Source organism: Rhipicephalus microplus, chromosome 7, assembly GCF_043290135.1.
Source record: "Rhipicephalus microplus isolate Deutch F79 chromosome 7, USDA_Rmic, whole genome shotgun sequence".
NCBI lineage: Eukaryota > Metazoa > Arthropoda > Arachnida > Ixodida > Ixodidae > Rhipicephalus > Rhipicephalus microplus.
In genome coordinates this window covers 164,838,985-164,866,851 of record NC_134706.1, presented here as the reverse complement: position 1 = coordinate 164,866,851, position 27,867 = coordinate 164,838,985, and the positions used below count along the sequence as shown (strand labels likewise).

The following is a 27,867-nucleotide window of genomic DNA, read 5'->3' as shown; positions in this document are numbered from 1 at the left end:
CCTGCCGTTGGAAACTAGCTGAGGTTTGTGCCTAATTTTGGGGCTACTCGCCACATGCTTTGATTGATTGATTGATATGTGGGTTTTAACGTCCCGAAACCACCATATGATTATGAGAGATGCCGTAGTGGAGTGCTCCGGAAATTTAGACCACCTGGTGTTCTTTAACGTGTACCCAAATCTGAGCACATGGGCCTACGGAATTTTCGTCTACATCGAAACTGCAGCTGCCGCAGTCGGGATCCGATACCGAGAGCTGCGGGTCAGCAGCCAAGTACCTTAGCCACTAGACCACTGCGGTAGGTTTACTGGTCACATGTGAGCTGGGGCGTGATGTGCTGGCGTCAGCTGTGCAGCTCCTCACGACAAGAAGGTTGCTAGAACACATCTCAGCGTCACACTGCGGAGTGGCAAGAAATGAATTGAATTGACTTGAATTGTTTATTCACAACAACAAAGTTGCGAGGATGACCAGGCAAAAAAGCTGCATTGAGCAGCTTGAGGGGAACCTGGCCACCTCATACACTGGGCAGCTTCACAGCGGTCACACAAAAACATGGTATACATCATGAATGAAGTAACTTAAAAAGCACAAAAACAGTAAACATCCATGGTCAGAATAAATAAACAAGGTCATTATAGAAACATTTGAAAAAAAGGGGAAAAAATAAGCGAAGTGCTAAAGACAGAGAAAAGGACAAACAAATAAGCCCTTAGCAGCACAAACAATCACATAAATACGTCGCGTAGCTTTTTCAGGACTACACGCGATTTTTTCATTGCGGTAGCAATCATACGAACCCTCTCGGCTGGTTCTTGCCGTCAATGTAACCGTTTTATCACTGCCGTCATGCCCCATATATGTATATAAAAAATGAAGAAAAAGTTGAGCCAGAAAAATAGTTTTTGGCGTGCGAAATCAAACGCGTTGCGTCTCACTTTGAAGCGCGTGTCGTTAGCCCCTGAGCCATGATGATGCACGTCCTTGTACGTTAAAACGGCAAGCTATTTATATGATCTACTTATCACTGGTGGTGCCGATCTCGGGAGAAATAACGGAGTGTTTTCAGCATTACCATCGAGGTTGCGCAGAGAGCGTCTCGGCGCCCCGCTCGTCATAATACACACACATATGCTCATCTCGCACATGTACCTTGCCACGTGGGAAGGGGGAGTAGATGCGCGTGCATGCACGCACTTATGTCGCAGTGGGGGAATTGTATGCTTTGGGCTTTGACCAGAACGATTAACGATTGGGTTGTAATTACCGGGCGTGCAAAGGTCACTGAGCTGACTGCACGACCCTCCTTTGTAAGAAGGGCACACTTTTCAAACACAGTGAAGTAACAACTGTGAGACTTGCTAGTGTGCCTTCATCTGTATTTGTGAATACGTTTCGTGTGTCATTGTGCGGGAGCAATGCGCTGCACGTTTCGATCTGCTTGCCATTCTTTGCGTGACATTCCAGTTTGTTGCTATCGCCTTCTGTTGCCGCCAAACTGTGACTTTATATTTTTCAATACTAGCTGCAAGAAAGAAAAGCTTGGATGCATATATTGAAACGCCAACCTATGTGAAGAGAGCTGGCTCATGGAAAGAGGTGATGCTAGAAGAACTAGTTAAGTTCATTGGGCTTCTGATTTATTGAAGGATTGCTCACATCATGGGCATGCATCTATATTGGAACACCTGCAGGCTCTTAGTGTAAGAAAAAAAAGAAGAGTTATCGATAATTGTGCACCTGTGTCTCACAAAAAAAACCAAGCAATGCCTCATTGCATGGCACAAGCAATGAAGCAGCGCCTTGGTTCATATTTTCTTCGTCTATGTTGATAGAAACATTGTGTAGACTTCTTATACTTTTCCTGGGTCATTTATCTTCAAAATGTATATTTTGAATGAACTTGCATATATTGTATTTTTTTATTGCACTGTTTATTAGCTGGCATCTAAAGATGACACACTTTTCACATTTTTATTCATTCTGAAATATTGTTGTTATTTTACAACTTAGATTTCTTGGAGAGAGAATTTTATTGTGGCCAATTCAATATGCTAGAGTGCTTTTAAAAGAGGCAATAACTTTATAGCGGAGAAAAACAACCAATTTCTCTTGATAACAAATGAGTGAAGTCCGATGTCGAGACCTGTTGAAGAACCCTGGGCAAGCTCACTGTGGCACATTCTGCTTTTCACCTGGATGCAGATGACGGATGAAAAGCGGCTGCTGATGAGACATTTCCAGGCAGTCGCCTGTCAACGAGAGGCAGCACATGCACAGGTGGGTGGTTCACAGTTGTCTTGTTGGGGCAGTCACCATAGCCTAACCTTAATGCAGTGAATTAAAGCACGATCACTCACAGAGTGAGACAAAACAAGAAATTCCTATAGGCTGTCTATGTGAATAAACAAACAAATGAATAATAATCTGCCACAGTGGTCTAGTGGCTAAGGCTCTCAGCTGCAGACCCGTAGGTCGCGGGACCAAATCCCAGCCGCGACATCCGCATTTTCAATCAAGGCGGAAATGCTCGAGGCCCATGTGCTTAGATTTAGGTGCACGTTAAAGAACCCTAGGTGGTCGAAATTTCCTGAGCTCTGCACTACGGCATCTCTCATAATCGTGTGGTGGATTTGGGAAGTTAAACTCCAACAAATAATGAAATGAATAATATATGCAAGTAATTGACAAACTAAACCAGAAAGTGAGCTAAGAAAAAGAAAGCATAACATGGCATGGATCAAGTGTTATAAAGGTGCGAGGCTGATTCCAATCTTGCACTAAAGTGCTTTGGAGGACCTTTTCTGCGACCTACATTGTACTACATTGCCAAAGTTTGTCTACGTATTTGATGACAACTACGTTCAACAGTTTTGTGGCCAGTCTGTTGAAGTGTACACAGTGTGAGCAGATACACGCTTAGAATTTTCGTTGTGCCAAGTGATGTATGTTGCAGTTTCGCAGAGCTACTCTATGAAATTGAAAATGCATTAACAGCTAATTCTGGAAATGTCTTGCTTTCATGTGGGAAAAATGTACAGTTTTGTTCTAGAGCTTACTTACTTGACTGAGTGAAGTGCCAAGTGATAAAACTCCTGAAGGAAGTTTTACTACCCTCTTACCATAATTGTTAACACCTGTGCAGTGCTTTGGAACAACTGGTTGAAGGTGTCAGCATGAACAGCTAGCAGTGATGTCAGCTGAGCCATAAATTGCATTAATACCTTCTTTGGGATGAAGTCGCATCTCGTAGAAAAATACTAGCTTCATTCAACCAAGTATTTACTTTGTAAGCATACAGTATTTGTTGCATGATGTGCCATTCTGAAATGCCTCCTTAGAAGATGACTAGAAGGAAGCGCACGTGCTGCGACACTGTACTCTTGGCGCTGTGGCACGAGTGTGAGCCTTGTATCGAAGGCGGACTTGTAGTGACTCCAGTGCGCAAGCTATGCCTGTTAACTTGTTCATGTTTCCTTAGTGTTCATGTTTCCTGTAGTTAAATAAGTCTACAGCCACAAGCGGCTGTAAAGACATTACACATTGTATTGATGTTTCTGATGAATTAATTTTCCAAATTTTATTCTGACAGCGTAAGAAGGAAGTGTTTTTTCGTGCCACGGATGATCTCAGTTCAAGTGAGAGCCTGGGTGCGATGCACTCTGCGCCATCATCCTTGGGTGAGTGGAAGCTCCTGGGTGTTGTACATTTATACTCAGTTAACATTTCTGCACCAACGGCAGTGATTTTTAACAATGTTATAGTAGTGGTGCCTCGATGCTTTCTCAGCCACTCCAGTCAAGGTCCCGATAGCGAAAATGCTTGAAAAATTGGCAGTTTAAAATTAGCAAGAAAGCACAACACCAAATTCCAGCCAAGCAGTACTGTTCTCGCGTGATGTACAAGCTGGTAAAATGTCCTGCTGGTTTCACTTGTGTAAAGTATGAAAGCTGCAAAGAGCAGACGCTCAGCGGAAGTGACCACGCTGCATCAGCCGTGCCATGTCTGTGACTGACCGTTCTGTGTGAACAAGTTCTTCAAAGCTGTCTTAACAGTGACCCATGTGACTTGGGCGCATTTGGTGGCCAGCTAGTGTCTCCATACCTGTTCGATGAAGTTGAACAAGCTTTTTTAGTTACGTGCTTTCTTTGTTGCACACGTAACGCCACGAGACAGCACCACCTGACCGGGCTGCCAATTTGTGGCTGCCGCGATTGGGTGAAATGCTAATAGTAATGAGTTTGTGGGCAGACAAAATATTTTTAATATTGTCATGGGAAGTGTTTATAAGTTTGTAGATAGTTGCATTTGAAATGACATTGATTGAATTAATACTTTTCAATATAAGCCAAGTACAAGCTACCTTTCTCGCAATGCGCAGCGTACTGTATAATGCATATGGATAGACGGAGTCACAGTGGACGCAGCATACGTTAACCCTTTGCAGTCTGTTGTGCAGCACGACTGTAGTGGTTCGCCGTCGGGCACCGGGGGACAAGGGTGTTCATGGTTAAAATATCGCGGTTTTCTCACTTTAGTCCCATGCTTTTTTTTTTTACATGAAGTGTCATGTCTTGAGGAATAAGTTTTGCTTTGTGTTTACTTCTTTCAAACTAAGGTGCAGCATGGCCAGTGGAGCTACTGGAGCCTAGAACGTGTGCATGGTTCACTGAGAAACATGGCCACGTTTCCCCTGCATGCTTTTTATGGCGGCACATTTAGGGAAAGCAATGATGACTTTAGTGAGGAAAAGAATTACTTGCCTCTATGAGATAGCGATGACAGTGATTCAGCAAAGGGGATGACGAAACAGATCACTATTGTGCGAACTATTCATTTTGTCGTAAGATGATCAAATGAATGATAAAACTCACTGGGCTTTGAAAATTGATCTTTGTAGAGATGACTGCTAAAGTATCAATTGTTTGTGGGAATAGGCAAACACCAAATTGGTTTTGGAAGCTTGAAAGAGTTGGGCCCTTTGTTTTTGAATGCACATGTTTAAAACAAGGTCACATCAGAAGTCCTTTTATGCAAGTTTGATGAATTGCCCGAAATCTTTGGTAGCCATATCTCTGCTGGAATGTTGCATCTTTATATCTTTACTGGCAGTGAATGTGTTGTGTGTTTACGTTTGCCTGACACGGTGGTAAATGTTCACTGGTGCCGTGGTGGGAAACCTGGGCCAACTGAAAATCACTGCACCATACTGCTCCAATTTGCACCATAGCTGCGCCACTAGGTGGTTGTGGAACCGAAAGTGATGTTGACAGCACGCATCGTGAACGGATATAACGTGATGGTCGCCATCTTGCACACTTGCGCTGCTGCAAAAGCTGATCACTTATTCTGACTTTCGCGTGATTGAGGCGGTGCCGTTTCTGGTAACCATTGGCAAAGAATAAAATCGATGTGGCGACTACCACAAAAGCGTGCCAGTATGTCTTATCGTTGACCAAAAGCCTATGTGTGCGGCGCTTTAAGCCTACTGCATGCCCTTAACCCCTTAACTGCTTTGGACGAGCAGAGCTCGTCCAGCCCAAACTGTCGTCAAACGCTAGGACAAGTAGAACTCGTCCTAGTGGAATGGGTACTCCCCTCTAGCGTTCAAACGGAGCAGCGCACATTTACAGGTTGCATTGCGTGTCATCCACTAGATGGCAGCATTTGCTCGAACTTTTAGTTTTCTCCTGTGGCGGGAGAGTAGTTTTCGCATTGTGGGAATCAAGAGCGCCCCCCTACCTGGCGCCTCATTTTCCAGCTGTTGCGTGCGCGCCGACTGCGTAGCTTGGGCGCGCATAATCACCGGCATTTGCCAAGATGGCTGCCAGGTTGCCTCTTGGTCTGGGCGAGTCAAGCATCGGCTTCGTCCCGCGCTGGCATGTCGGGCACGCTACGCTGGTGCACTGCGCGGGCCTACGTCACAACGCAGCGCCATTTCTCTTTGGGCGCGCGTGACATCCTTCTCTCCTACGAGCTATATTGCACCCGACGATTCGCTCGTCGCGGCAGATGCTTTCAGGCCTTCATGATGGGTTGACACGCTGCTCAGCAGGCGGATTCTCGTTCGTGCGTTCGACTTCGGTCCTTGTGCGGGAGTCGTTCCGCCGTAGGCAAGCATATTTGCTCGGTCTCGCGGAGTTCCCTATACGGCCTGCAAGCCCGTGTGTGTCACACTGTGCTGCATCTTGGGTTAATAAAGCAGTTTTTGTTGTTATCCTGCCTTGTGCATGATTTCTGCGCCGTGTCGAAGAAAACGATGAACCCGGCCGCAGCGTCGTCGCATGCAGCGGCAGTGGAGGACGTCGCATCCCTACACGGTTGCGCTTAGTTGGTAAGCCTTGTGCACAGTATGGAACGATGGCATGCGGTGGCGGCGACCCATTCATAGCTGGCCCGTAAAAACGAAAAAGAAGCTATTCATTTTCGTCATCTACTTTTATTGATAATGATTCGAGTACAGATATATTTACCTTGCGTCTGGAAGTGAAGACAGCGATGATGGTGAATGAGTAGCTCCTCCGGCGATGATGAAGCCAGCTCCGACGCGAACATTGCGAGTGCTCTCTAGTGAAGCCGCCTTGCGTTATTCCGCGTTTCGAAATTTTTCACACAGCCCCGAAGCTTTCTTAGTGAAATACCCAAAGTGTGCTTAGCCTATACAAGTGAAGAAAGATGTGGCAGCTTTAACTGTTTTGTGTATAAGGCTTTTAATTATATTAGTAGGCAGCTTGTTTCCTATGCATTGTTCAGAAATAAAACTTTATTCTGGTAATTTGACTAAGTATGCGGCGAAAATATTTTTTCAATATCGACTAGCTACTTTTTAGTAGAATCCAAATTGACATCAGCAATAAAAATTGGCACTTTTCGACCATAATTTTTTTTGGAAAAAATGAGCAGTTAAGGGGTTAATAGCCGGTGACTACCTGAGAGCGCCGAGGCACCAAAGCTTACCACCCCAATCGTTTTGTGAGACCGTGTTGAGTATGCACTGCTCTGCACCAAAGCTTACCACCTCAATCGTTTTGTGAGACCCTGTTGAGTATGCACTGCTCTGCAGAAACGAAAGCAGCTCACTGTTGCGGATTTCAGCGTTGTGGATCATGAATACCAATACAGCAAGTGTAGCACACGCTTTCATGAGGCGGAAGCCTGAACACGCCTCCATTCGTTGCCAGGACTGCTAGAGCATTGCTCGCAGAAAGCTTGCATCATCGCGTTAACTGAGCAGGCTTCTCACTGCAACTGTGCACTATCTGCAGCAGAGTGGGGGCTAGCGGCTCAGCACGGTGTGTACACCAAATAGGCGAAGCGCTGCACGCAACTAGCCAGTAGACAATCGGCTCTCTGCGGCGGTACCACGTCTAGAAAAAAACTGTCAGTTTTCACCGAGTAGCATATCACAATACACATTTATCGCAGACTGCCGATTATATTCGTTTAGTCGCTATACGTTCGTCGCTGCGTTGGCTGTGTAACCCGGACTTTACAGTAGTTTTGAAATGTTCTTCAGTGTCGCCACTGCGTGCCATCGGACTATCGTGTGAGAATGCTATTCATTTCTGAACATTGACAAAAAAAATAATGACTTCGTGGTGGGCACTTAAGGCAATAATTGCTGTGGCACTGTATTTATTCTTTCTTTAGTGGTGATAGCATACGTAAAAAACTGTGAATCGGTAGTTGGTCATAGGCATGCACACAGAGGGGTGCAAAGCCAGCTCCACATAGGGGCATAATAGGGAAGGTGGCGGTGCGACGAACTTTTGTCTCCCCTCTCCCTTTGAATGGGAAGCCTGCGCACGTCTATGTACTTGGTGGTTAATGGGTACCACATTTAGTGCATAGTTATTCATGTTTTCGGCAGTTCCTTGACATGTATGTACATATAAATGAGGTTCTACTGCAATGAGCTTTGAATACATGTGTTTGTGTTTGTGCACACGCTATGCATTACCTGCTGCAGCTAGCTTGTTCGTGCAATGTCCTTCACTATTTTATGTCACTGCTTCTGTACATAATGATTAATCCTACTTTTTTCATTTGGGGCCCTGAGGGTAATTATAATAAATAGAGAAATAATGTGATTGTGTTAACTGAAAGAACAGTAACTTAAATAAAGCTAAATTTTCTTCCTCTGTGTGTGTCATAGAAAGCCCGTGCGTGCTCCAAACACTGAGGTAGCTTCTTTCAAAGTAGATGTTGGCTGCTCCAAAATGCTGGAAGGCATTCCCACCACTGCTGGTGTGACCTCCTTGATTTTGCAGCTACGAGTGACGGTACATCTCCAATGTTGTCACCTATCGTCGTTGTCACAAGGCTAGAAGAAAGAGATGAGCAGTGGGCAGTGTCGGACACCCCCGAGACTGGTTCGTCAGCTACCCTGGTGCCCAGCAGCAGCTCAGACTCTGAGACTAGTGGTACCAGCATCGTGGACGCCGTGGGTAGCCAGCATGACAATGTGGCAGGTGAATGTTCTCTCATTTTTGTTTTATTTAATTATTTACACGTACTGTTGGCTCTTTAATAGAGGGGTTTATTACAGTAGTAAATTCATATCACAATGGATATCATTCATGTAATAGTGTACCAATACGTAGTTGAACTCCTATTTGTTGAATAGTATACCTGTTAAACTGCTGCAATCAGTAAATCGGTTTTCAGACACAACAAAACCCTACAGACACAGCAGATTCATGCAACAGAGTTCTGCGGAGACTTTCAATGTGGCGGGAGATTGAAAAAATAGAAAGTAGACAACCACCTGTTTGTAGCACGGAGCCACAAGGAAATCCGCGCAGATATCTCAGAAAGAAAAGCCTCTTGGTTGCCGAAAAGTTCATCTGGTCCGGGTGTCGGACCCTGGACCAACGCCTTTCCAGGGTGGTCGCTGTACCAATGGAGCTAACCAGTACACTAGCGATTGGCAGTGCGAGGGCAAATTTGTTGAAAACTTGAAGCACACGGGCACAGGTACAGTCGACATCTAATGTCTCAGACTCTCAAGGGACTGTGAAAAATGTCCGGAGAATCGGGCAGCCCGGAAAAACAAATGTACTTGAAAACGCACCTTTTTTTGTAGATAATTTTTGCTGACAGAGAGTAATGGCCAGAGTACAAGATTCCGTTAGCAATTAAGCCACTGCATCGTTTAGGTGGCTCTGAAAAGAGCCGTTTATAAAAAAAAAGTGACGTGGCCGGCGCTATCTCATAGATCAGCAACTGGACCCAAAGAAGTCACCTATTTTCTTTTGCAAGGCGTTCCGTTTGCCCGCGATCATGTCTGCCTCAATTTCAGTCAATGTCATGTTGCCGCTGTACACCGATGACAGTGTCATCAGTGCTTGCGTCAACTCCGATCTTGTTGGCTGTGTAGGAGATGGCTCTTCATTTTCGGTGTAGGAGTTGTCGAAATCCTCCGTAACTTGATGAAAGATTTCGTCATCGATCAAGTCCGCACATAGCTCAAAGTCTTTGTCAGCGTTGGTGAAACCCTCAAAGGTTATCCCGGCTGAAATCGACACGTTGGCAGCGCGCAGATCGTTAAGGCAACATCCGCGGATGACAGTTCGTCAGACACGCTGTCCTCTTGGGGCGAGACGGCGGTCTCGGCGTTGAGTGTGAAGCCCGCGTGGCAAAAACATTTCTGCAGAGTCTCTTGCGTAACCGCCCTCCAAGATTCCACTAGCATGCTGATGGCAGACCTGAGTTCAACAGCGTAGCTGTTCCCAACGTGAGCCTACGACAGGGCTTTGTGCACTTCAAAGGCGCGGACGAAGATGAAGGAGCAGTCTGTGCCATTGCTGTAAACGGTGAATCCGCTCGACGAACAGCGCAGCACCTAACAGCTAGGAACTGGGTGGATGCTGCAGGTCGAGAAACGGGATCACTGAAGATATCGCGTTGCAGCAAACAATAAACCGCAGAGACGATCGCAGAGCTGACAAAACAGCACGTGAATGAACACAGTGAGGTTTGGTTTGGCTAAGCCGCTAAGCTAGGGCTGGCAACAGATTGACACGTGCGGTTTCGAGGTTACGGCAGCCGTGGTGGTTGGCGGCACGAGGATATGAAAACCACCAAAATGGCGGCGTCGGTGGCGACTTTGGGTTGGCGGTTAATAGTAAAAATCCGGAAAACGGGATGCCGAAGGCTATAAACATACGAAATTTCGGAATTTTTAATACATTGACTCTATGGGGAACTTGACGGTGCCACAGATGAGGCTGGAAAATCAGGCTTGTCCAGAATTTCGGGCATCCGAAAAATCGCACGTCGGCTGTAAATGCGAATCAGTTCTATGGAGACGTACGAGGTGGCAGAAATTGGCTGCACGCAAAATGCTAGAAAATGAAAGAAATTGCTACATTTTATATTCATTCATTTTTGTAGAAACTTCAACAAATCAAATTTACTGGCTTGAAAACTTTATTCATTCGAGCTGATGAGCACAGTGGTACCTATGGGTACTTGCTGGAGAAGGGAAATTGCTTTGTTAGGTTCCAAAATTCATAAAATCAGGTTTCACTATATAAAGTTTTCACTGTAGTCTGATTTGTATTTGTTTCAGTGTCACAATGCAGTACCACCATAGGTTCTCCTAAACTCCATTCAGATGTGCAATAGTAGTCACAAGGGTGCCAGTCGCCATGCATCAGTACCATGTGCAGGGCCGATGACCAGCTTCTGGATAATGGGTGAAAAGTGCCTAGTTGCAGCACATGCTCAAACTCCCTGCCCGCCGTGGCAATGCAGTCACTGGAGGTCTACTTGTGACATTGTGTTGCACCGGTTGTTCCAAATTGTTCGGGTTTGTCCGTTCTGGGAAAATCGGACCAAGTGGATGCAAACGTACATGCTTCATAGTTGGAAGCTGTTGGCATGGAGGTCGATTCAGGAGCAAGGATGCCCTGCACACTAGTAGTAGCTGGTAGTGCAGTCCACAGGTGACTCGATCGGATGTCAACATTCACACTGAATTTCATAAGAAAGTCCGCTACAAGTGTGGTGAAACGCACATCAGTGATGATATTGTCACAGGTATAGAAACGTAGCTCAGGCACAGATGCAGAAATCACGCAGAAGGGATGAAGACAACGATGTTGTTGTGGGGCCGTGTCTGGACTGCCTTGTTGTCCTGCGTCCTTGTCCACTGTGTGCAGTGTTATCCCAACCGTCATCAACTTATTAAATACTCCCCGTTACATATTTTTGGTGGAAGTGCTGGGTAACATTCCGACTCTGGATCTCCGTAGCGGACGTCAGCTTCGTCCCGCCACGATGCCTGAAGGCAGTGCGCTGTCCGTTCAGTCTACGCCTGCTTCGTCACCTGTGATCCCTTCCTATATTCTCAATCCAGGTACATTTTGCGGCACCGACACAACTGACCTTGACGAGTGGCTCGCCTTGTATGAGTGCGTCAGCAAGCAATACAAATGGGATGAGACACTTATGTTGGCCAGCGTCATCTTTTACCTGCGAGGTACTGCATGCGCCTGGCACGAGACGCACGAGGAAGACCTGATGAGTTGGGACGTATGCAAGCAGAAGCTCCGTGACTTGTTCGGCTGGTCAGTTGCTCGACAAATGGCAGCCAGACAGAAACTCGCGTCACGAGTTCAATCTTCCTCCGAGTCGTATGTCACCTATATCCAAGACGTGCTCGCCTTGTGTCGGAAGGCTGACAAAGACATGACCAAACTAGACAAGGTCAGCAATGTGTTGCAAGGGCATAGCCGACGATGCCTTCAACATGTACCATCATTGATTCAATTGTCAGTGATTGTCGGTGGTTCGAACAAGCCAAAAGCAGAAGAATCGCTCAACGTTTTTCCCAACTCCTGAACACTGCTGCGAATTCTTCCTGCGAGGACCCTATGGTGCCACGTCCATTCGTGAATCCTCCAAACATCACAAGAATTGTCCGCCAGGAGCTTGAAGCCATGGCTCCTTTCGCTTATCAACCCTCTTTGCCTGACAACTTGTCCCCAATATCTCTTATTCAGGCTGTTGTGCGACAAGAGTTTGCCAACATGGGCGTCTTAGTTCCCCAAAACTCCAGCCACACACCGCAGCCCATAAATCCTAAAGCTCACTACCTCGCCGCCCCACTTGTTGCTGCTGCCGCGTCAGTCCCGCGGTTCACATCGCGCTACCGAAATCCATCCGAGTGGCGCACACAAGATGATCGACCGATATGCTTCTCTTGCCATCGCATTGGCCACATTTCCCGCCACTGCCGCCACAGATGGTCTTTCCGGCAATGTTTTCTAGACAACAACCGACAGGATCGTGAGCAGTATTCGCCATCTCGTTTTGCCGATGACCACCTTAAGGACCTTCCACCTAGCCGTTCTACGCTACGCTCCGAACCATCCTACGCCGATGTCGTCGCCCAAAGAACCCGGTCCAGCCGCTCGCCGTCGCCTCAGGGTCGCCAGCCGCGCTCCTATCAACGCCGTCGCTCCCCGTCACCGGCGTATTCTGGGCAGTTCTTGGGAAACTAACATATGCAGCTCCTGGAGGTGGCGCTGCATACCACTCGGACCAAAAAGCGCTACCGACCACTAATTCCAGACAAAATTTACTTGGTGTTCTTATCGATGGCCTGACCATTTCAGCTCTAATAGACACTGGTGCCCACATATCCGTTATGAGTTCACGTCTTCGATTCCGCCTGAAAAAAGTTATTACCCCTGCCATGTCTTCGACTGTGCGAGTAGCCGACGGCAGCCGAACATCAGTTCTTGGTATGTGCACTGCCCCCATCACTGTTGCCTGCCTTCACACTTCAGTCCTCTTCGCTGTTCTAGACGCTTGCCCACATGACGTGATTCTCGGCATTGTCTTCTTTACTGCGCATTCAGCCCTCATCGATTGTTCAACCAGCACTTTACAGCTACAGTTGCCTTTGTACAGTGAAACCTCGTTAAACCGTAGTTGGCCGGAGCAATGCGCAGCTTCGACCACTGTCGGACCTGGATCAGACAACCCGTGTTGTCGCTTTCCATGTCGTCCTCATCACTATCATTTGGCGACACTTCGACAACTGAGGCAACAATGGCTTCGTCGGACATGTCTGGAGATGTCTGCACATCACTGTCTGCGCCTCTGAAGTCGGGGAAGGAAATGCCTTCCGTAACGCCCTGCCGCTCCAGCACTTCAGCTAGCAGAGTTTTGCAAGCTTCGTCTACAATGTTCGAAGTCTGGTCGATGGTGTCACTGGCGTCATCTGCGTCGCCCGCACACGCAATGAAGCCAGCACGCTTGAAGCAATTTTCAACTGTCATTGCTTCAACCTGCCGCCACGAGTATTCGAACAGGTGAATCGCGCCAATCAGGTCGATGGAGAATAATTGGCCACATTCAATGGCGAGAAGAAATCTGCGCTGCAGATTCTTCTTGTAGAGCTGTTTTACAGCTCGAATGATGCCTTGGTCCAAGGGCTGGGCAATCGCTGTTGTGTTTGGTGGCAGAAACGCCAACTTCACTGCCGTCGGGTTGTCCAGGGCGACGTGCGCCATAGCGTTGTCCAAAATAATAACAACTATTCTGTTCTTAGACGCAAAAAGGCGATCGATGAGGCGCACGTACCCCTCAAAGAGTTTTGCAGTCATCCATGCTTTGGTGTTGCTCCGATAAATGACCCCTGATGGCAACCGGGCGCCTCTGAAACATCTAAGCTTCGCCGACTTTCCAATCACGAGGAGCGGAGTTTTGTTGGTTCCAGTCATGTTTACGCAAAACGCCACTGATATTCTGTCTTTTGCATGCTTGCCGCCGGTGCACGTCTCGCCTTTGAACGCGAGCGTTTTGTCTGGTAGCAGTTTAAAGAATAGCGCCGATTCATCCATATTAAAGATGTCATCAGGTGCGTAGTCTTCCAAGATGTTCTTCAGCTGACCATTTTGCCACTGCTCCGCGCCATCCACTTCAGCAGCAGCACCTTCTCCCGAAACAGTCCTCGTGGTAATGCCGTGCCTCACCTTAAATCTGGCCAGCCAGCCATTACTGCACACGAAGTACATGGTTGAGCTGCGAGGCGAAAACCAGGGCCTCCTCCACGAGGAGGGGTCCGCTGATAGGCAGATTTTTTGACCGTGCAGCATTTAGCCACTTCACCAGCGCCTCCTCTACATCCGAAAACGCTGAACCGCGTAGCCGGCACCTTTTTGCAGTTGCAGCAGCACTGCGGAGCAACTTCCCTCTGGAATTCCAAATTCCACACACCGTGGTTAACGGCAGGTCCTTTTCGCGTGCCAGCGCCGATTTTTTTCGTGCCACTTTCAATAGCACAAATTATGTCCAATTTCTCCTCTATTTTCAGCACTCGATGCTTTTGTCCCAGCTTCGGCATGATGCAAGTACGAAACAGCACAAGCACACATACACAACACGTGAAAAACGACGTGAGAGCTGTACGGCACGGATCAACCAGAGAACACCTATGCACGGCGCGAAAGGAACATAAAAGCAAAGCAAGCGCACATCATGTTTGCGTGTTTGTGCAAAGCGCCATCGCGTGGACAACACCAGAGGCCTAGCCGGCCGAGTGCTTCTTGTTGCAGAAAAATCCAAGCTCACCAACACAGCCGCCATCATCATCAACACAAACAAGCGAGGCGTGTTTCAATCTATGGGACTTGCTGTTCTGTCGGGACGCCCAGTGGGGGACGACATGCCACGGCGAGTGCGCAACGAAAATTGGAAAAACTACTTATTAACCGATGCATACGCGATAAGCTGGTACGGCTTATGCGGATACAAAATGCAGTATGTTCAATGGCCGCCGAGTCGGGGATTTGATTTCACTACTTTTAAAACAAAACTACTGTTTACGCGGGTACGGTTTAACGAAGTTTCACTGTACTCTGATGTCCCTTCTGGAGCTCGGACACAGCTAGGGTCCGTGGAGTGTCTACGATTACTACCTCAGACCGCTGTCTACCTTTCTATGTCTCCGTTTCCACTTGTTCTTGATGGAGACTACTTGGCAGCTCCACTCATTGACCTGACCCTTTCTCGGAACATCATACTTCCTCATACTATAGTGAGGATTAGCGACAACAAGACGCTTCTCCCTGTCCTCAACTTCTCCGTGTCGACCCAGGTCATTCTTCAACGTATTGCCTTAGCAGAACTCTCCACTCTGGAGCAATGTACAATTTTATCTCTCACTCCTGACATCAAGACCGTAGCCGAACCTGTTGCAGCCGTACAGAATAGAGCTTTCCTAGACAAAATGATATCAAATTACCTGTCACTAACCCAAGTTGAAGCACTCCGTGGTCTTCTATTTTGTTACCTCGACATTTTTGATATCGACGATTGTTCCTTGGGCCGCACGAGCGTCGTAGCCCACCGTATCGACACTGGCGACGCCAGTCGCCTTCATAAGCTTCCTTACCGCGTGTCTCATTCAGAGCGCCAAATAATCCAGCAGGAAGTAGAGAAAATGCTCGACAAAGACGTCATAGAGCCTTCGATCAGTCGTTGGGCATCACCTGTTGTGCTTGTTAAAAAGCAGGATAGCACCTGGCGGTTCAGCGTCGATTATCGCCATCTCAGTCGAATAACCAAGAAGGATGTCTATCCTCTACCTCGAATTGATGATGCGCTTGACTGCCTTTATGGTGCTAAGTATTTCTCTTCCCTGGACCTACGATCTGGATATTGTCAAATTTCAGTCCATGACCGCGATCGCGAGAAGACAACATTCATAACACCCGACGGGCTTTATCAATTTAAAGTCATGCCTTTTGGTTGTGCAATGCGCCAGCAACTTTTATACGCATGATGGACTCCCTCCTTCGCTGTTTAAAATGGTCGACGTGCCTGTGCTATCTAGACGATATCATCGTTTTCTCGCCAACCTTTGAAAGCCATCTTTTACGTCTCTCGGCCATTCTTGACGTTTTTCGCTCTGCTGGCCTCCAGCTGAACGCGTCTAAGTGCACCTTTGGGCGTCGTCAGATAAAGCTACTTGGCCACCTTGTTGACGGTACTGGTGTATGACCCGACCTTGATAAAGTTGGGTCGTACACCAGTACCTTGATAATGTCGACCCGACCCACGTTCCACGCAAGAAGTCCGCAGCTTTTTGGGACTCTGTTCATATTTTCGCCGTTTTGTCAGCAACTTCGCGGAAATCGCTCGGCCCCTCACAGATCTCCTCAAAAAGAACATGGCTTTTTCTTGGCGTGAAGACCAAGACCATTCCTTTGCGTCGTTGATTTCTGTGCTAACGTCACCACCTGTGTTGGCCCATTTTGACCCAGCCGCTCGAACAGAGCTTCGCACCGACGCAAGTGGCCATGGCATAGGGGCAATACTCGCACAAATGCAGAACGGCACAAACCGTGTCATAGCGTACGCTAGCCACCTACTTTCTCAGTCGGAAAGGAACTATTCAATTACTGAGCGAGAGTGCCTGGCTCTCATCTGGCCTATCCCAAAATTTCGTCCGTACCTATATGGACGCACGTTCGCAGTCATCACAGACCACCATGCGCTCTGCTGGCTGTCAACCCTTAAGGATCCTACAGGAAGACTCGGGCGATGGGCATTGCGATTGCAGGAGTACAGTTCTCTGTAGTGTACAAGTCTGGCAAGCTTCACAGCGATGCCGACTGCTTATCTTGACACCCTGTTGATCCACCAGACTCCTCCGAGTTGGTAGCTGATGCAAACATCCTAGCCATAAGAGATTTCCTGCAAATAGCCGACGAACAATGCCGAGATCCATCGCTGCTATCGATGATTGACCGTCTTCAATCCGGGCATAGAGATCCTTCACTGAGCCTATTTTTTTTTCAAAACAACGTTTTGTACCGCCGCAACTTACAGCCCGATGGCGTGGAATTTTTGCTCGTCGTCCCATGTCATCTGCGCAAGGACATCTTGCAAGAACTTCACAACGCCCCAACTGCTGGACATTTAGGTGTCTCCAGAACCTATGACCGCGTCTGCCAACGGGTATTCTAGAAGGGCCTTTATCGTTCCGTTCGCCGCTACGTTGCAGCGTGTGGCCTGTGCCAGCGTCAGAAGAAGCCTACGTCTCTCCCTGCCGGTCACCTGCAACCTATTGAAGTCCCAGCAGAGCCGTTTCATCGGGTGGGTTTGGATTTGTTAGGTCCCTTCCCAACATTGGCAACGGGAAACAAATGGATAGCAGTAGCTACGGATTATGCCACTCGGTATGCAATTACTCGAGTGTTAGTGACCAGCCGCGCAACGGATGTCGCAGATTTCCTACTCTATGACATTATCCTTCAGTATGGCGCTCCTTCTCACGGACCGTGGCTGCTGCTTCCTGTCTCGTGTGGTTGACGATCTCCTTAGATCCTGTGCTACGCGGCAGAACTTTACGACTTCTTACGATCCTCAGACTAGCGGACTTACTGAACGCCTCAACCGCACACTGACGGACATGCTTGCTATGTATGTTTCTGACGACCACACCGATTGGGACACTGCCTTTCCGTTCATAACCTTTGCCTACAACTCGTCGCATCATGAAACTGCCGGCTACTTACCATTTTATCTTCTCTTTGGCCGTGATCCCTTACTACCTTTTGATACCCTGCTTGCGCATGACCTTCCGTCCACCACTTCGTACGCACAAGATGCTATCTCCTGTGCTCTGATCGCATGTACAGTAGCCCGCACCAGGTTCTCGTCGTCCCAGAGAGCAGAAAAGTCGCTCTACGACAGCTGACATAGGGATGTCGATTTTTCTCCGGGCTCTCTTGTGCTACTGTGGCTGCCATCCCGTCGTGTCGGCCTGTGCGAGAAACTTTTATCGCAATACATTGGGCCTTACCGAGTTCTGTGCCAAGTCACACCTGTCACCTATGAAATTTCTCCTACTACGAACCCCCACTGTTACATTCAGAAGTGACATTGTGCATGTTTCTCGCCTGAAGCCCTATCACAGTGACCCGTCCGTCTAATAACAGCAGGCACCGGGACGGTGCTTTGCCGCCCTGTGTAATGTCACAGGTATAGAAAGGTACCTCAGGTACAGATGCAGAAATGACGCAGAAGGGATGAATACGATGATGTTGTTGTGGGGCCGCGTCTGCACTGCCCTGTTGTCCTGCATTCTTGCCCACTGTGTGCAGTGTTAGCCCAACCGGCGTTAACTTATTAAATACTCCCCGTTACAATATATATTCACCGAAATGTGCAGCACAATTGCAAGTTGATAGCTAGGGAGTGCTGTACTAACGTGGCAGTTGCGGGACTGTTCACAGCTTGTAATGATGCTGCCCTCTCAGTGCATTGCCCATTGAGACGTGAGGCAGGAATAACGTTCATCTCGGCACCAGTGTTGACTAGGAAATGACGTCCTGTTATTCTGTGTGATATGTAAAGCAGACCTAGCTACCTATCAGTGTGGCATCATGTGAGTCACTTGCCAACATTAGCGACTCGAATTTGTGTTTTCCTGCCAGGGACACGGTTCCCGGCATTTCATAGCATTGGTGCTAAGTGTGGTACTAGCAGTAGCCGTCACAGTTGTTTCTTGAGCGGGATCGTGAACATGAGCTACCACGGAAACGGCAAGGTGTCAAAGTCCGCATTGCACTGGTGGAGGCAGCAAGTTGGTCCACATTCTCTTCAAGGCCAGAGTGCCGCACTTCGGTGTCGGGTGTCATGTGGTCGCTGACGCAGCAGCAGGGGAGTAATCGTATATACGATCAGCGAGTTTCGCTAACTTCACTAATAGCATGTGACCAGCAGTAGCCAAGACAGGAACAAGGTTTCGGGGCAGGCTTTGTAAAAACAACTTGCGAAGCAGCGGGATTATGGAGTTTTGCATGGCGCCACCGAATAGCTGGCGATTCGATGCAACATCTGCGATGGTCGTCTATCTATAAGCTGTGTGGCTTTCAGGAGTTACTGCAGGTGGCTGCATTCCGGAACCATTTTGAGCATCAGAACAGAGGATTCAAACTGTTCATGTAGCTCGGATGGGTGGGGCCTGCTTAAAAAACATTGTCAAACTCGTCTGCTACCTCCGAAGGCTGTGTTGAAATGACAAGCAAGCACTTCATCGTTGTGAACTTATGTGGGGCAAGTTGAATAGCGCTTCTACTTGAGTAAACCATACCACTGGGTTTTCCGGCGAAAACGATGGCAGCTGCATCTGCACGTTGGAAACCGCTTCCACGTCTGCGGTGTGGGCTTGGTTCTCGTTTCCGATCGTTGACTGTGGTTGCTGTGGTTGTGCGTCGTCCGCTGTTGGGCTCGTGTTAGTAGCCATCGCATCCGGGTCACCACGCTATAGGTATGCGACTTACGTAGAGCAGCGGAATGTATGTCAGCACACAGTGAATGCTTGACAGAGAACTTGATCTTTATTGCGTGCGGATTGTGCCACGCAGTGCGGGCATTGTAAGCGAGAGTGCACCGGGCTCACTGAAGATTCGGCATGCTGTAAGCAATAGTCCAGTACAGTCCCAATGTTTTAACAGAAGATGAAAGTGCTATAAGCAATAAATACAAATAAGAAATTGCAATAATCAAGTAAGAAGTGCAGTCCTCAGGTTCTCTGACGCCCGTAAAACGGCTTGAGTTGCACAACTTCAGGTTGCGCATGGCGCCGTTTAGAGTTCATAATGCAGTCCAATACAACCTCTCGTGGTCTAGAGCGTTCGACTTTGAAGCATGTTGTATGGCCTGAAGCATCGTTGAAGTAGCGTATTTACGCGCGCAATGAACCCACCTTTTTTCAGAAAAGTTCTCGCTAATTCGGAGAGAAACTTTATTACTCAAGAGAAAAAAAAAAGTCACGGGAGTTATGACAGCAAAAGCTTTGCATGACGGTATTAAAAAGTTCGCTGTCCAACTGCTGCTCGCCTTCAATTTTGTGTTAGGACTATGCAGCGTCTATTCGAGAACTTTGCTCCCAAAGGGAAACTGTCCTTGTTTTGGCCCGTGAAATGTAAAATGTGCAACGTACCTTTCTTGTAGCACCATCCACACAGAGTGAGTGATTCTTTATTTAAAAAAGAACAATAATCTTGCAGAGAGAAGGTAGGAAAATGAGGGATAACCGCGCGCAGGAGGAGAGCGAAAGAGCGTATCGGTGATGCTCTTTCGCCCTCCGCTTGCGTGCGACAGTTGTTTCGGCAGGTGCTGTGCTGATAGTGCGTGTACAAGCCAACGTGCATGAATTGACGCTGAAAGTATCATCCAGCTGCTCGGTTCTCAGGCTGCAGCGAATGCTTGACCGGTTTTAAGTTTAAAACCGTCCATTTTGCTAGCATACAGGTCGATCGTCAAAAGAAAAAAAAACGCAGTGTCGGGTAGCAGCGCATGCACCTTGCAGGTGCGTGTCACATCGTTAGGGTGGCAGTGCTTTGTTTTTTGCTTTGTTTTCATGCCACTTGGCTGGCGTGGCACTATAAGCTCAATATTTTTTCTGCATTTGACAGATGGCGCAGTGCCGCAAAAGGCACAACTTTTAAATTTTGATCGACTTCGCCTGCGCTCGTGTTGCTCACAACTGTTTAGCATGGTTGTTAAACTATGTTCTGACATTTATTGTGTCATTCTTTTTTGATATAGTTACATGATATAAAGGAACTGTCTGTCACTCGAAAAAAATTTTCTGAATGTGGTTGAAAAGAGCAGATCGTTCATCACATCTTCGGCAGCAAGCATGCTTTTGTCTCATAAACACAGAATTAAATCTAATTTGATGCTGAAAATTAACAAAGAATGGCTGCTACGCTAGTGTCACCTCACAGTGATATTGTCAAGCTATAGGCAGGACAAGAAATCCTCACATTTTGGTTCCTTTTGCTTAAAAACAAACATGTCACACACACTCACACACGTAGCTCAACTTTCAACAGTTTATTTTGGGATCACTCCTGTTGGCATGATAAGCCACGTGCTGGTAAACCTATATTCCTCTACCACTCAGCGCATTCAAAACTAGTGAAAAGAGGAATTGCCAAGCTCTGCTTTAAGAGTGCCCTAAAGAAGTCTTGCCACCATGTGGTCCAATTCAGTTTCAAGCAGCAATGATTCAGGCTGCTGGATGCAGGGTTTCCACAGCCTTTGCTAGTTTTCGTGGCTGAATGTATTTTGAAGGACTGCAAGAACGTAGCCCATCTTGTTGCGAGGACAATTGAGCGAGGGAATCGCACATGGGTAGTACGTTACGTACACGCGGTTTCCCATAACCTGAAAAAGATTGTGCAGCGAGCCAAGGTGCATGTGCTTTTTTCAGCGCCACATAAATTGTAATGGCTGTGCAAGATCATGACGGGAAATGTAAACGAAAAGAGGGTGGGCCAAACAAAGCACAAAAACAAGTTTATTGATGGTGCTCTGTGTGTAGTGCATTGTCTGCTGCTATCTTGTGGTCGCTGCTACATGGGGTCAGACCGGTCATTGCTTAAATGAGTGCCTGCATGAACGCCATTACAATGTTAGAAATGTGGCAGGCGGTTTCTTAGCAGTGCACTGTAAGAAGTGTGGCTGTTTTCCTCTCTTTGACATATGCAGAATTTTGGCATGAAGCAGAAATCAGCTTACACGTAAAATCATAGAAGCTGGGGAGATAGGAAAGATGGGTGACAAGTTTATTAGCATGCCTGCTATCGTGCTGACAAGACAATAATTTGATTTTCTTGGTGTACGTCTTGATGCCTAGTAATAATGATGTTCTACCATGCAATAGATGTGTGCATATTTATTGTCTTTTTGGCCCTGTAAATAGCCTCGGTATCGCAAAATAAAACTGTTTGTGCCTTCTTTGTGTCCTCGTTTTTATTGCACTATTACCATTCTTAACCATCTTTTGGGGTTTTCCACAACGACTTAGGTCGTGCACCTCAAGCTTTCCTCCGACCAATCCCGTTTGTGAATGTAGCGCGTATGCGCACTATCTGGGCATCGTGCAGCGATGCCACATTTGAACGTTTAGCGCACACCTGGCGTCCTTTTACTCATGACATTGGCCCCCTTTCTAAAAGATTTTTATCAGGAAACTGCTTATCTCTTCCTCAGGGGTGCAGCCTTTTGGTCTTCTGCTGGTGAAATCACTTGCAATCACTTGTGTACAGGCTGGCCTATTACCTCCCATCACTGCTCACACTGTTCACATGGTTCATTGTCTAGTACACTAGTACATCATTTCTACATTATTTCACAACTTTGTGCACAAGGTTTATCTCCTTTTATATTCCTGGCCAAAACACCTGTTTCGTAACTTCTCTGTGTAGCCTCCTAGAATCTCTACAGCCCTTCGCATAGTGATGATCTAAAATAGCCAGCTTGTAATATGCTGGTACACCCAACTGTGCACCTCGCCTGTCACAAGGCCTCGGTTGTGACCACGCTACTCGAGAGAGCAAGGAACTTATGCTCTAATGACACAGAGTGGAAGAAAGAAGAGGCCCACGTAATTGGGGACCTAAGAAAAACGGATACCCAAAAAACTTCATTCGAGCCGCCGCCCGTCGCGCAGAGCAACAGAGGTACGAAAACACCAATTGACCCAGGGTTTGTAGCGGTCCTTGAAACCCTTGAAAACCCTGAAATTTGATAATAGCATTTTCAAGGCCTTGAAAACCCTTGAATTTTTTCAGGTCCTTAAATTTCCTTAAATCTCGTCAATGGGCTTCGGTTCAGCCAATTTTAGCGGATTCTGCTTGAACGCCTGGCAACTATGTACTGGAGCCAGCAAGGCATCCAATTCAATCCACTCCTGTAGCTACTGCGCAGTATGACAGTCTGGCGTGGTTGCAGCGGTAGCGACGACCAAAGCTAAGCCTACCCTACCGGTGTAGTGGGAAACATGGTGTGTGGATAGTCCAAGTCGTCTGCTGCAGCTGCAATATGCCGGGAAAATGCAACTTCCAGCACGTGTGGTTAACCGGTGCTGCTTATAAAGAGTGGATTTCTCCGGACACATTGAACTCGCATCGAGCTAAGCGCAAGGTATGTGCAAAAACATTGGACGTGTCGTCAATGGGGGAGTCTGCCCTCAAAAGTCACATGAAAAGCGCAAAGCATGTGGAGAACATGACAGCAACCACAGCTCATAGTACTGTGCGGAGCCACTTCACAGCTGTTGAGAAGCAACGCATCGAGCCAACTCCTTCAAGTTCAACGTCATCTGATGTGAGCAGCCTGTGCAAAGCTCATGAGAGTGTGGTCGACGCGGAGATACTGTGGACCCTGAAAATGGTCACGGCGCACTACTCCTACAAATCGTCCGCACATACGGGGGACCTTTTCAAGATGATGTTCCCGGACAGTGAAATCGCTAAGGCATTTTCCTGCAGTGAGAGGAAATCTGCATACGTGGTGTGCCATGGTCTGAGGCCGTTTTTTCTTTCGTGCCTGCAACGCGAATTGGAGCAGTCGGATGGTTACACCGTTCTGTTCGACGAGTCTTTGAACGACTACCTGCAGAAGAAACAAATGGACATTCATGTGCGCTACTGGAGCACAATGCCCGAGCGCGTGACCACGAGGTTTTATACGTCGGTGTTCATGGGACATTCAACTGCCGAAGACCTTCAAGAGAAGCTTCTGGGTGCCCTGGAAGATTTGCCGCTGGCGAGAGCTGTTCAGCTGTCAATGGATGGCCCCAATGTAAACCAGAAGTGTTTTAGAGGAATGCAGGAATACCTGCAGCAGAACCATCAAGTTCAGTGTTTGGACCTGGGCACTTGCGGACTTCATACCATACATAACGCGTACAGGGCGGGCGTTGTTGCCAGCAAGTGGGGCCTAGAGAATCTCCTTTCAAGCCTCAGTGCCATTTTTCATGATGCGCCAGCGCGAAGGGAAGACTTCTCTACTGTGACAGGCCAAGTAACATTTCCTCTCAACTTCGCTTCTCATCGCTGGGTAGAAAATGTTCCCGTCATTGAACGTGCCATAACCCTCTGAGGTGACGTGCAAAAGTACGTCGCACATGCAAAAAAGAAAGAGGTGAACTTGCCAAAGTGTGCATCGTTCATCCAGCTCAGCGACTTTTGCCAGGACCCACTGCTGTTGGCCAAACTGAAGTTTGCTCTGGGCATCGCGATGATTCTAAAACCGTTCCACACGGAATTCTAAAACCGTTCCTCACGGGCTGATGACCATTTAGCACAAAATCATCCACAGTTGCCTTCTGACGAAATAAAGATTTCCATCTATCTCAGCCTTTGTGACGTGGAAGGCCCAACGCGTCTTAATGGCTTTCAGCTGCCATCACCAGTAGCGAACACCAAACTCGTCGACTCCGAAGGGCCTACGGGCAGCCTGGTTGCCGTTGTTTAGTGCATGATCAATCACTTTCAACTTGAAAGCAGCTATGTAGCTTCCAATTCACCCCATTACGTAATAACATTACGGACACAATGTACAAAAGTTACTGCAACGTGCACTTGCCACTTTGGCTTGGCTTGGATTGGATTGAATCTTTGTGCAATAATAGTGCGATTGATGCTTAAGAGATGGCACCAGATCACGTGGGCTATCATCATCGGTGGCTGGAACAAGCAGAGGACATTATGTTTTGCGGCAATTTTTGGGGGTGCGATAATTAGTCCCAGAAAAAAAGAAATTGTATTTTTGTTAGGCGGTGTGGGGGTGCGAGAATCGTACGAGTGCGAAAATTAGGCGAGTAAATATGGTAGTTTCATTTTCACAAAACATTTGGAATGTAAAATTCATGCCCAATTCATAGCTTACTGCATCTCTAAACCCTTCTCTCCTTGGTTTACACCCAATCCTGGGTATTGTGTATCTCAGAGTTTTATCCATCCTCTGCCCTTTTGTGAGCTCCTCTGAGGATACGTACACCTAAATGCTCAAGAATTGGCAATTCACTCGCAGCTTGCCTTTGTCTTCTATCTTTATAGTTACCCTAGCTTTTCCTTGCTTCCTCTTTTGGTATTCCTAGTTCTCCTTGCTTGGCTGAAGATACCACTCCGCATTAGGTGATCGACGTTTTGCACACCTGGCCTATTTTCTAAGATGACCTCCTATGCCGGATCTTCCATACACTTAGCCGTGATCTCCACTTCAAAATAGGGTGTATCTAGCCTTATCTTGGCCTCTGGTTATCTTATCTTTGAACCATCTGTAAGGATTACTGTCCCACTTTCACCTGTAAAATCTCTTTCATTCACTAAAGCCATATCTGCTCCACAGTCTCTTAACACAGCCACTAGTTTGCCATTTACCTTCCCATCTACTACTGGCGCATTGCTACCTGTCAACATGTCCCTCACTGTGCTAACCAACTCTGCTTTCTCTCCAGACCTCACTACAAATGCACTATTCTTTGGGGGTCTATCCCTGCTCTCGCCAGCTTAGTGCCCCCTTTTTCAACATAACTGGCAGATTACTGGTGGTTCCTGTCAACTGCTGCTCGTTTGGCAGTTCATTGCTATGTGTCTTAATCCACTACATGGGAAACACCATTGCTGTGCCCTTGCCTTATTCCTTGAAGTCTCACTTGTGCACTCGCCTTCTTCAGGGTTGTCGCTGCCCCCTTTCTTTAAATCCTTCAGCCCTTGAGCTTTCGTGTCTTGCCATTTCCTCCATTGTGTGGAGCTTCTGCTCTTTCAGAAATGCAGCTAACTTGTTGCTGCCCTTATTCAGGAACTGCTCAACCAGTATTCTGTCGTGGACTCCCTCATACGTTTCTTTCTGTCTCTGACAGCTCAATGCATTGATCAAAATAGCTGTTGAGGCAGCATATGAACTTCTTACCAGTTTCTGAATTCACAGGCGTAAAAGATCGGAACTTCTCTCTGAAACCTTCTGCGGTCAGCTGGAACATTTCAAATAAATTCACCACATTACCTAACTACTCATGTGCTGGCATGTGTCCGAACATGCTCAGTGTCTCTCCCACGAGAGACTCTAGGCATTGGCCCACTCTCTCCTTTCCCAGCCTTGCCCGGCAGCAATCCTTTCAAAATGATGCAAGGAAGCTTCCATGTCATCTGTTCGCTCATCGGAGGGTGCTGTAAGCTTAGGGGGGCAAATTTGTCTAGGCCTTAATGTAGGCGAGCTGGCCGACGCCAATGTGGGGGTACTCGCCCCGTCACGTGGGCACGCGTTTATTATTGCGATATCAATTATATGGACACTCTTAGCTGTATTTTGTCACCGGCATCGTCGTGATTTACCGTATATGTATACATATCTATATATATGAAAACGCAAGAAAGCAAAATAATCCAGTAAAAGACTCCGGCACGCGGAATCGAACATCCAACCTTTTGCTTGTGAGTGCGAGGCGTTAGCCACTGAGCCACAAAGGAGCACCTCCTTCAACGTTGAAATGGCAAGCTATTTATATCTACCACTTATCGCTGGCGATTGCAATCTGCGGGGGAACTATCATGTTTTCAGCATTACCAGCGAGATGGCACAATGAGCACGCGTTGCCAGGTCGTCACAAGACGGCGGCGTGCACTCTCATCTTCCATGCATACGTTGCCCCGCGGAGAGGGGGCTTGTGGACGCCCATGCGTGCGCGTGCTTATCTCGCGGTGGGGAGAATTGTATGCCTTGTGCTTTCACCGGAATGATTCTGTTGTACAGTATAACCTTGTTATAACGAGTCCGCTTACAATAGACATTTGATCACTACATATTAATTTGCATCGTTATGCTGACCTTCCTATTTGTTCCATTGATGACGCTTCGTTTACTACGGATTCTGGTAAAACAGACATTCGGATATAATTGACTGAAATGTGCAGCCAGCTAAGTGTTCAGGACTCTTTTACAGTGCACTTTTCTACCGCGGACATTTCAATTTTATTTATTAATTTATTTCATAATACTGTCAGCCCTCTCTTGAGGGCTCCTACAGGGAGAGTACAACCAAATACAAGCCAACCAATATACATCTATGTAGGGTAGTAGCACAATCAAGTAATACATGTGCAACACATTTCAAATAGGCAAACAGTGCCTGCATTTACAGCAATGCCTGGATACGCATTTGATACACAGCTGGGAGAAAGAAAACAAAGAAACTCACACCAAGGAAACATGCAGGTAAATCATGTGGCAGCTCCATCACTCAAATACATGTCGAACATTTTTTCGAATTGGCAAAGGTCGCTTGCATTTACTATACCGTAATTACTCGAATCTAACGCGCACCTTTTTTCCGGTTAAGCAAGTTCATAAATCGCATGCGTGTTAGAATCGAGTACGAAAAAAAATGAATACGGTCATTCTATTGCCATCGGCATTTCCAAAATGGCCGTCCCTTACGTGCGTCGGCATGGCGCGTCGGCCATTTGTGCCAAAGTGTTTCCCATGTGCGGCACTTCGTACGTGTGCTGAGGAGTTCGTCATCTTGTAGTGCATTAGTATCGACGGCATGGAAGGACTGACTCCGAAATTTCGACGAGTGCACCACGGCGCTGCTTTTAAAAGAAAAGTCATCGCGTGTGCCAAAACGGACGGAAATCAAGCCGCATCGCGGTCGTTCCGAGTTCCCGAACGGTGCGTGCGGGACTGGTGGAAATAAAAGCAGAAGATTGTTGACAACAAAGATAAAGGCTTCAGTGAACCACAGCAGGATCTGTTTCCGCAAATTGAAGAGCTGCTCGGCGAGTATGTGATTGAGCAATGAGCGGCATAGCGGTCTGTGACAACAGAACTGCTCCATGTGTAGGCTATGCAGTTAGCCTTAGAAAAAGAGCTAATGCGGAGCCAGTGTAAAGCGAGCAGGTGCTGGATAACTAACTTCATGAAGAGGAAAGGCTTTTCCCTCCGAAGGCTAACGGGCATGTGCGAAAAGTTTCCGGAGGAGTACGATGAAAAGCTTCACAGTTTTCAGAGGTTCGTCCTAAACTTGCGGCACAACAACGGCT

General features: G+C 47.3%; 1 protein-coding gene across 5 annotated transcripts in view; it reads left to right on the top strand.

Annotated features, from left to right (window-relative positions):
• Positions 1–27,867, top strand: part of LOC119180191 (uncharacterized) — a 218,774-nt gene that overhangs the window by 51,123 nt on the left and 139,784 nt on the right. For 4 of the 5 annotated variants that reach the window (XR_012885119.1, XM_037431334.2, XM_075869894.1 and 1 more), the window contains exons 3-5: positions 2,207–2,281; positions 3,594–3,681; positions 8,272–8,472. Coding sequence is in view for 4 of the 5 variants with exons in the window: in XM_037431334.2 (XP_037287231.1) it covers positions 2,207–2,281; positions 3,594–3,681; positions 8,272–8,472 (364 nt within the window). In the remaining variant the exon portion in view is untranslated. Of the gene's footprint in view, positions 1–1,526; positions 1,619–2,206; positions 2,282–3,593; positions 3,682–8,271; positions 8,473–27,867 lie in introns of all 5 variants that reach the window. The other variant, XM_075869895.1, reaches the window with a different exon arrangement.